The following is a 10,397-nucleotide window of genomic DNA, read 5'->3' on the forward strand; positions in this document are numbered from 1 at the left end:
AAACCATGTCAACATGTTGTAGATAAAAATGTGTTATGACAGAGTGCCTTATAACCAAATTCTCTACATAAATAAAAACTCCAGCAAGGGTTAACTTATAATCCAGGATTTTGATGAAAACTTTGCAGTTTTAACAGGAGTAACAGAAACTAACCTGGATAATAAAGGATGAGAGAGTGAAGACAGAGTAGGTTTAACAGAAGCTGCCCCACATGACCAATAGGCTGGAGCTGGTGTTCCTCTGCTCCAGGTATTAAATCTGGGAAAGGTATCCAGTTTTTTCTATGAAATGAATGAATTTTTAGCTAAATGCTAAAAGGATTTTAAAGTTGTGGCACAGAAAGGTAAATTCGGTCCAGTTGTTTTACGTGGCTAAACTCCTACAGGACTTTTAAAATGATAACATTATATAATCAGCAGCTCTGTATTCCACCTAGTGAACTGGTTTCACTAGAGATGCCTAATCTTCACTGCCTACCCAACAGCATCCCTCCTCTCCCTAGCTGGACACTCAGCTGAACCTTCCAGCCTGTTCTTCCACCACACCCTTTCACATACATCATGCCCGTGCCATTCCTCAGCCACAGGGCACACTCGTTCATCTCTGCCTTTGCATGCATTCTTCCTCTGAGTGGAAGCCCCTCTTTAGTGCCATCTGGTCCTTGCAACACCAAATTCCAATCAAAACACTCGTGGTCCCCCCGGAAGTGATTGCTCTTCTGCTCTGTCCTCTCAGGGCACCAGTGTTGACCTCTTTTCTGGCCTCTGTCATCTTCAATATTTTTTTGTGAACAGGAATGGATTTTACATTCATCCTTTCTACTACCCAGACCTGGAGGATATGGTCTCTGTCTTGATGATCTGCTCTCTCTACATAACCCAACACAAGGCTTTGAATGGCACAGGGGCTTAATCCCTATTTGTTGTTAAATGAATAAATAAATTAATGAAACATATATGTTAAAAGGCTTTTAAATGAATCAGATATACTTTTTATTTTAATGCCAGTAATAATATAGCCATACAAAGAGATTTAATGTTTAAAATATTTAATTTGCCTTTTTATAAAATTTTTTTACAAACATACCAAAGACACTTTGTCATAAAGCAAAAATGAACTTAGAAATTAACAAAAAGAATATTTCTTCACTAGTCCACTAGAACACTGGCTAAATGTCCTGATATGTTACTCTAGTCACATAGAAGCCAGGGAGTTAAATAAATGACAAAGCAAACTTAATTACAGAAACGGAATGTACCAGATTATTTAGGGAATGCTGTTGTAGAGGACAGTGTTTTCGTGACCAAGTCCAGTGAATCCCGAATCCTTACGTTATTTTTTTCTATCAGGAAAGACTGTCTCCCGGGCGATTTCATGTTTTCTTCTGGTTCAAGGGGGAGAAGAGTATGGGGGTTGAACAGACATCGAGGCTGCCCCAAGATGCCAACTCTGTGAAAAGAATTATTGGTATAGCTGAAGCAGTAAGGCCAAAGACTAAGGTGTATGGCTGTGTGTGTGTGTGTGTGTGTGTGTGTGTGTGTGTGTGCACACACATTTTTTTTTTTTTTTTTTTTTTTTTTTAGCATTCCCTGTTTCCCTGAACCACTGTGGTCTTAAATATGGGTCAAAAACTCAGCCCCAAACCAGATTTTGTACCGGTCCTTCCCACATTTCCCAAAGATGAGTCTTCTAATGGAAAAACCTCAGCCTTATAAAGTCTGCTACTCATGTGTCCAAACTAGAACTAGCTAATGTTCTAGCAACCTTTTCTAGTCTAGATGGGTGTTCCCTGTTTCCCTGAACCACTGTGGTCTTAAATATGGGTCAAAAACTCAGCCCCAAACCAGATTTTGTACCGGTCCTTCCCACATTTCCCAAAGATGAGTCTTCTAATGGAAAAACCTCAGCCTTATAAAGTCTGCTACTCATGTGTCCAAACTAGAACTAGCTAATGTTCTAGCAACCTTTTCTAGTCTAGATGGGTGTTCCAAGAGCTACTTGGAGAGGAAACAGGGGGAAAGGAGCAGGGTGGGCAGGAAGATGGTGCTTTCATCTGTGCTCAGCTTTCTGGCAGAGGCATGGTGTCTGAGGCCCTGTCCCTCCTGGCCCAACCTAGGAACTGATACACGGGCCCTCTCTTCTCTTTCCGTGGGCCCTTACACTGGCATGGACACAGACTCCAGCTCTTCCATGTGCTTTTTCATCTGGGCTGGGAATCTCGTGCCGACTCGATTCTTTCTCTCAAAGACATTCTGAGCTTTTTCTCTGAGAGACGGCAGCAGAGTAGACATGACTGGAGAGCGCATGTGAATGGCTGTTTTAATTGCTGGGCGTTTTGCCATCATTCTCCTATGAGGATAAAGGTGACATTTAGTTCATATCATCCTATTTTCTAGAAATATTCTTGAGCTTAGGAATGTCAAAGGCCATACCTGAACTCTACAAATGTCATGCGTTTCTTTTCCCCTCCTGATTCTTCATCCTCACGCTTCCTTCGTGGAATATTGAACATATTGCTACGAAAGAGCCTCCCTATTTCTTCCTCAATCTCTGAGAAATGTTGACGTCGGAAAACAATCCAAGCTACATATGCACAGAAAGTAAAAAAGGACTACAACGGAAAACAGGCAAGAATCACAACCCACAGCTATGATATGAAAAACTCCCACCTGTCTGTATAAAACTGCTAAGTAGATGTAAAACTAGACGATCCAATTTTTCAACATTCCTAAAAAGCTGTGGGAAATTATACATGTACTTTATAGAAGGAAAATCAGACCAAAAATATATAGTTTGTTGGCATCCTTTTGAAAAAGGGCATTCACTATAAATAAGCACCTGGCAAATGGCTATTAGTTACTGCTAGACTTCATATTTCACATCCAAGAGAAAAGCCCCCAAACATAAATGACTCACCTCAAAGAATTTCCAGTCTTTTTGTGTATTTGATATTTTCTCCCTGCAATATAACAGATCACAACTCTAGGTTGAGAGGAAAGCTCAAATATTCAGTGATCTACGCAAACCCTTATCTTCAAAAGGTCCCTTTGCAGGATCAATCCTCGTGGCCCCAAGACTATTTAGGCACATAAATGCTAGCAAGATGCTTCGGTAATGAGTCCCAAGGTGTTTTTCTCCAACTTCTTAGGTTACGTAGATAAAAACCCCTGGAGTGTTCTATCAAAGGTTAATTATTATAAATTCAGGATAAATAAGCCAAGAAATGTATTCTTCCAAATGCTACTGGTGATGTGAGTGTTGGGGAGGTGGGGGGAGTGGAAAGATGATGAAGAAGCAACATGAGGTGTTAGTAGGAACTGAAATAAAGCCAACTAGAGGGTAAGTCTAAAATGAAGAAAAAGGAAAAAATTGTAAACAATGGTTATGGTGATTGGGTGCAAAAAGAAGTGGAAATATATCATTATGCCATGCAAATATAATCTATGCCATGCAATCAATAGCCCGGGGACAGCAGTGTGCTCTTCCTTCTGAATGAGGCACTAGTGACTAATGGGCAGGGACCATGTACAGTGTGGAGATGATGGACAAAGGGACGATTGACATCCTAGGATGGAGCAGGATGGCATGAGATTTCAAAACAATGCTCAGAACAGAGTGTGACTTAACTTATGAATTGTTTATTTCTTGAATTTTCCATTTAATATTTTCAGACCACAGTTGACCACGGGTAATGAAAACTTCAGAAAGTAAAACTGCAGGTAAACTAATGCATAAACAAACAAACAAAAAAACAAAGAAAATGAGCCTGACCTGAAAATATATCAATAAAAACAACAATAAACCCAAGTCTTATTTGAGGAAACCCTCACAGCTGGTGGCAGAAGAAGATTTGACTTTGGGTGGTGGGCGGTGCAATATACAGATCTTGTAACATAGAAACTCACACCTGAAACCTATATGTTCATGTCACCCCAATAAATTTAAATAAATAAAGTAGCAAAGCTAAAGCAAAAAAATAATTTAAAACATTTTAATATATTTTTATTGATTTCAGAGAGACGAAGGGAGAGGGAGAGAGAGATAGAAACCTCAATGATGAGAGAAAATCACCCATTGGCTGCCTCCTGTATGCTCCCTACTGGGCATCGAGGCTGAAATCCTGGCATGTGTTCTGACTGGGAATAGAACTTCGACCTCCTAGTTCATGGGTGGATACTGAGCGAAACCCGCCAGGCAAGACGCTTTTACATTTTAATTACTGTAGTGTATAAACCAGGGGTGGGCAAACTTTTTGACTCGAGGGCCACAATGGGTTCTTAAACTGGACCGGAGGGCCGGAACAAAAGCATGGATGGAGTGTTTGTGTGAACTAATATAAATTCAAAGTAAACATCATTACATAAAAGGGTACGGTCTTTTTTTTTTTAGTTTTATTCATTTCAAACGGGCTGGATCTGGCCCGCGGGCCGTAGTTTGCCCACGGCTGGTATAAACTGTCATCCTTAGGTAAAAATTGCCTTCCCACAAACAGGATCACCTCACTAGCTTGTACCCACAACTGTTGTTGCATCAAAACAAAACAGGGGACACACCCAATACACCCATCAAACACTGGCCTCCCTCCCAAGGCAGCCAAGTGGCCTTTGTGTGGCAGCAGGAAGCCTTCCTGGTTGAGAGCAAGATTCCATTAATCTGATATATGCTGAGAGAAAAGACTTTTTTGTTGTTGTTGTTAATCCTCACCTGAGGATATTTTTTCCATTGATTTCTTTTAGAGAAGGGAAAGGGGAAGAAAAGGAGAGGAAGGGGAGCAAGAGAGAAACACTGACGTGCGAGAGACACATCGATTGACAAACCTGCAACCAAGGTACATGCCCTTGGCTGGGAATCAAACCCAAGACCCTTTGGTCCACAGGTTGACACTCTAACTGGAGCAAACCAGTCAGGACTGAGAGAAAAGATATTTAAACCCAAGCAGTAGATGGTTATTAAAATATCAGCAAAGATTCTGCGATTCTTCCCATACTTTCTTGGCTTTCTCAAAAGAAACATCACATGCTTTAGGGGCAGAGCCTCAGCTGAGCTCAATTATTCTGTACAACAAAAAAAGGAACCTTTCTCCAGGGCACCAAAAGTCAAATTTAAGAGTCTCGAGGATGAGGATATACAAACAAATGAAAATGGAATGAAATCCTAGGTGTGCACTTACTTCCCGCAGCACATGTGATGCTTATCGGGCATTCCCAAGCCCAGGACAAGGACACAGTACTTCTGCGCCAAGTATTTCTGTGCCGCTTCTAACTTACTTAAAACCAGCTCCATCTCTTTTTTCTCCACAAGGCCCCTGAAAAGAAAAACGATAATTTGGATTAATTTTGGAAAATGCCTATATTAATTAATGGAAAGCCAGAAGTATAAACTATTTTGAAGGAAATACAAGTGAGTCCACATATCCGACTTATCCTTTCATCTGTTTTATTCAAGCTGTGACAGAGGTCCTCAAAGTCCTTTGATATTTATCATTGTCACCATCATCTCAAGTTTATGGTGAATTTTCACTTTTTTAAAATATATTTTTATTTATTTCAGAGAGGAGAGAGATAGAGATAGAGAGAGAGAGAGAGAGAGAGAGAAACATCAATAATGAGAGAGAATCATTGATCAGCTGCCTTCTACACACCCCACACTGGGGATCGAGCCTGCAACGCAGGCATGTGCCCTGACAGGGAATCAAACGGTAACCTCCTAGTTCATAGGTCGATTCTCAACCATTGAACCATGTCAGCTGGTTTCACTTTTTTATAGATTCTTTATACTATATGCCGCATAACCTTAATTTTATATACAGGCAGTCCTAATTTATTACCTATCTTGGTTTCTGAGGCAGCTAGCAGCCCACTTCCCTGCTGTTTTGCTAAAACTCCCTCCTGAGCTTCCCCTGGGTTCCTGATGTTACTACTAAGGGCTGGGGCTCAATGTGTGCCTATTCGCACCTGTGTTTGCTAAGCAGGCATCGGTGGACTACTACTCTTGACACTTTGGCATTAATTACAATAACCTTTCTTCCCCTTGAAAACATACCCCAGTTTGAACTGAATTGCAAATGAACTTTAAGATAACCTGTTCTTAGGTTACACCAGCGGTTCTCAACCTGTGGTTCGCGACCCCTTTGGCGGTCGAATGACCCTTTCAGAGGGGTCGCCTAAGACCATCCTGCATATCAGATATTTATATTACAATTCATAACAGTAGCAACATTACAGTTATGCAGTAGCAACGAAAATAATTTTATGGTTGGGTCACAACATGAGGAACTGTATTTAAAGGGCCAGAAGGTTGAGAACCACTGGGTTACAGCATGTCTGAAGCCTAATTTTAGAAGTTTTTGCAATGGATGGACCTTCAGAACATTATGCTAAATAAATAAGTCAGTCAGAAACAGCTAAGAACCATATGATTTCACTTATATGTGGGATATAAAACTGAAACTCATGAACATAAACAGCAGTATGGTGGTTGCCAGAGGGATGGGGGTGGGGGGAGAAGGGGGGCCTAAAGTAAGGTGACAGGAGAAGACTTGACTTTGGGTAGTGGACACACAGTGCAATATACAGATCTTGTAACATAAAAACCCATACCTGAAACCTATATATATGTTCATGTTGACTAATGTCACCCCAATCAACTTAATAAATAAAATAAAATAAAATGTTTTTGCAGTATAGAAGGGAACAATATTGCCCACAATACATTCCAATGACTGCTATGGAAAAGGTGTCACTAACTTTTTTCTTTAAAAAAATTTTTTTTTATTGATTTCAGAGAGGAAGGAAGAGGGAAAGAGAGAAACATCAATGATGAGAGAGAATCATCTATCGGCTGCCTCCTGCATGGCCCCTATTAGAGATTGAGCCTGAAACTGGGCATGTGCCCTGACTGGGAATCGAATCAGTGACCTCTTGGTTCATGGGTCGAGGCTCAACCATTGAGCCATACCGGCCGGGCAGCATTTTTCTTGCCTTTTAATTTTCAGAAAGATTTAAACCAAAGAAATGCACTCTAAACAACAGGGGAAAATTATTGCCTCTTCTGATGTTAACCACTAGACTAACTACATGAGGATATGCTGTGGGGGGTTGAGAATAATATGGATAGTTCAAAGCACAAATCATTATCATATGTGATGAGAAGGCTTGTGAGTGGCTGAAATAAAATAAGTTTCTGAAATAGACAAATTGGGTTCCAACTTTAAATGCCCAAATTTCGCATAACCCAACACACATCCCCGCAAGCACCCCGATGGCCATCACTGGCCTGTCTCCCTGTGTCCTTCAGCAGCCCCCACCCCCACCGTTCACCGCTGCTTTGCCAGAGCTGCCAGTAGCTAATATTCTTTTGTTGTTGTAAACAAAACAAAGCAAAGTTGAGAAAAACCTTGAGACTTTTAGGCCAATGGTTCTCAAGTTTTAATATATATAAGAATCGCCTGGGGTTACTTACTAAAAGTGCAGATTCCCAATGCCACCCCCTCTCAAAGACTCTGGTTCAGTAGGTCGGGGTAGGGTAGAACCTGGCATTTAAAACAAGCCCAGGTATAATCCTCTGGGAAAAAAATTGATAATAATTTCAAGTGCCATACAATTGATCATAAACTTTGATCCAATAATCTCTCCCAGAATTTTTTTTAATCTTCCAAAATTAGGAAAAAATCTAATGCATAAAGATATTCAATACAATCATTATTTATCTCTTATCTATCAGAAAAACTAGAAGTTCCAAAAATATATAAAAAATATATAGCCAGGTACTTAACATAGCATTTAACTTAATGTATGACTCCTGTGGGATTTAAGCCAAGCACCAAAGTCTATACCCTTAACCACTATACTATACTGTCTCTTAATAGGTAAATCAGTAAGTCAATAACATACATTGAATTGATGGAATGTTATGCCACCATTAAAAATTGTAATTATGGCCTACCCGGAGTGGCTCAGTGGTTGAGCATCGACCCATGAACCAGGGGGTCACTGGTTCACTTCCCAGTCAGGGCACATGCCCAGGTTTCGGGCTCAATCTCCAGTAGGGGGCATGGAGGAGGCAGCCAATCGATGATTCTCTCTCTTCATTGATGTTTATATATCTCTCTCTCCTCCCTTTCTCGCTGAAATCAATAACAATGTATTTTTAAAATTATAATTATAAAGACTGTAATAACAAAAAAGACTCGTGACATGTTTAAAACTGCATACATTAAAATAACTGCATACATAAGTGTGCCTTTGTTCAGAAACTGTATATCTGACGGAGGAGTAGAGGTACAGTAACCAGTGAACCACAGAGGTATCTTAAGACTAAAAAATGAAGCAGGCAAGTCCATCCACTATAATATAATTTACTATAGGCTAAGTTACTTACAAGGGGCAAAATTGGGGCAGACAGGCAATCCAGTGGTCTAGGTCTGCATAGCAAACCTCTGCCATCAGACAGCTATTACAGCCAATATTTTATAGTACAGCTGAACTCCTAATGACTGACAAGACAAAGAATGTAGTACAAGCCAGGAACCATATCTCCTGGTGGATACTTGCTTAGAATTGATGCCAACACCTAGTTTGATATTTATCTGGGTTGCTATGTCATTCTGGCCGTTTACTGACAGGAATCTTTATTACACTAGAGGTCTGGTGCACAAAAATTTGTGCACTCGGGGGGGTCCCTAAGCCTGGCCTATGCCCTCTTGCAGTCTGGGACTGCTCGGAGGATGTCCACCTGCTGGCTTAGGCCTGCTCCCTGGGGGATCGGGCCCAAGCTGGCAGTCAGACATCCCTCTGGCAGTCCGGCAGCCCTCGGGGGATGTCCACTTACCAGCAGGGAGCAGACCTAAGCTGCAGTCGGACATCCTTAGCGCTGCTGAGGAGGTAGGAGAGGCTCCCACCACCACCACTGTACTGGCAGCCATCAGCCTGGCTTGTGGCTGAGCAGAGCTCCCCTTGTGGGTGTGCACTGACCACCAGGGAGCAGCTCCTGCATTGAGCGTCTGCCCCCTGGTGTCAGTGTGTGTCATAGTGACCAGTCATTCCCAGTCGTTCTGCTGTTAGGGTCAGTTTGCATATTACCCTTTTATTATATAGGATAGAGGCCTGGTGCATGGGTGGGGGCCGCTGGTTTGCCCTGAAGGGTGTCCTGGATCAGGGTGGGGGTCCCCACTGGGGTGCCTGGCCAGCCTGGATGAGCGGATGATGGCTGTTTGCAGCTGGTCACACACCCTTCAGGGTGGGGGTCCACACTGGGGTTCCTGGCCAGTCTGGGTGAGGGGCCGAGGGCGGTTTTCAGGCTGGCCAAGACCCCCCGGCGATGAAAGCTCCCAGCCTCTCCTTTTTTTCTTTTTTTTTTTAATTCTGTGATTTATTTACCTTCTATAATTGAAACTTTGTAGCCTTGAGAGGAGCTCAGAGCTGGCCAGGGCGGGCAGGAGGGAAGCTTGGCTTCCTCCATCATTGGGGCAACCAAGCCTCCTGCTTGCTCCAGCTCCGTGGCTGCCGGCCGCCATCTTGGTTGGGTTAATTTGCATATAGTCGCTCTGATTGGCTGGTGGGCGTGGCTTAAGGCATAGTGAAGGTACAGTCAATTTGCATGTTTGTCTTTTATTAGTGTAGATTGTGTAAGTTTACAGGACACAGCTAATCATTAACTGAGGCTTTGGTGCTGGTGGAGACTAGTTAGGTCAGAGTACTCAGCATGGAAACTTGAAGAGAAACAAAAGCAGGGATACAGAGATGGAGTCAGTTTTGTTCACATCAACATCTATATACTGTAATTCCTGGTTATAAATGGATGAACTGTGGGAAAGTGTGCAGAGCTGATTGGTAGCAGGTGGTGGGCACTCTGCACAGTGGTTTGGGCACAGACTTTGGAGTTAGACAGACCTGGGTCCTAATGTCAGGTCCAGCAATTGCAGGGTATGCCATCTCCAGCCCACTGTTTAACCTCTCCGAGCCTTAGTTTCTTCTTCTTCTGTAAAATGGGGATAAGGCTTCTTCTGCTGGAAATAGGGGTTTTAATCATCTAAAACCAACAAATGTATCTTTGCTATCCTCCCACCTCCTGTTCTGCTCTTCTCTCACAGTTTGTAGGCCTTCCTGCCAAGTGCCAAGCACTGGGTTAAGTTAATATGCATTATTACTCTGTGAAGCAGGTACTATTATTATCCCTATGTTATACCTCACTAGTTCGATTAAAATCAATTTTTTTCCTTAAAGTTATTTATGTCCACATATCTCAATGTAATCTATATTTATCCTATCTAATAAAAGAGAAACATGGTAATTAGCTGTACCTCCGCTACCCTTCCCATTGGCTAATCAGGGCGATATGCAAATTAACTGCCAGCCAAGATGGCGGCCGGCAGCCAGGCAGCTTGAAGCGAACAGGA

At 42.1% G+C, this 10,397-nt stretch overlaps 1 protein-coding gene and 1 long non-coding RNA gene across 4 annotated transcripts in view; both read right to left on the minus strand.

Moving 5' to 3' along the window:
- Positions 1-1,032: 1,032 nt before the first annotated feature.
- PPP1R36 (protein phosphatase 1, regulatory subunit 36) overlaps positions 1,033-10,397 on the minus strand; it is a 23,364-nt gene continuing 13,999 nt past the window's right edge. For all 3 annotated transcript variants that reach the window (XM_014545922.1, XM_014545921.1, XM_014545923.1), the window contains 5 exons: positions 5,172-5,306; positions 2,918-2,960; positions 2,434-2,612; positions 2,162-2,350; positions 1,033-1,450 (listed from right to left, as the gene is read on the minus strand). In XM_014545922.1, coding sequence (XP_014401408.1) covers positions 1,264-1,450; positions 2,162-2,350; positions 2,434-2,612; positions 2,918-2,960; positions 5,172-5,306 — 733 coding nt within the window. In that variant the 3' untranslated portion in view covers positions 1,033-1,263. The remainder of the gene's footprint in view (positions 1,451-2,161; positions 2,351-2,433; positions 2,613-2,917; positions 2,961-5,171; positions 5,307-10,397) is intronic.
- Positions 1,542-2,155, minus strand: LOC106727436. The gene is made up of 2 exons (XR_001363619.1): positions 1,966-2,155; positions 1,542-1,765 (listed from the first exon to the last, which is right to left on the minus strand). It is a non-coding gene; the product is annotated as an uncharacterized LOC106727436 (long non-coding RNA).

Source organism: Myotis brandtii, unplaced genomic scaffold (assembly GCF_000412655.1).
Source record: "Myotis brandtii unplaced genomic scaffold, ASM41265v1 scaffold423, whole genome shotgun sequence".
NCBI classification, from domain to species: domain Eukaryota; kingdom Metazoa; phylum Chordata; class Mammalia; order Chiroptera; family Vespertilionidae; genus Myotis; species Myotis brandtii.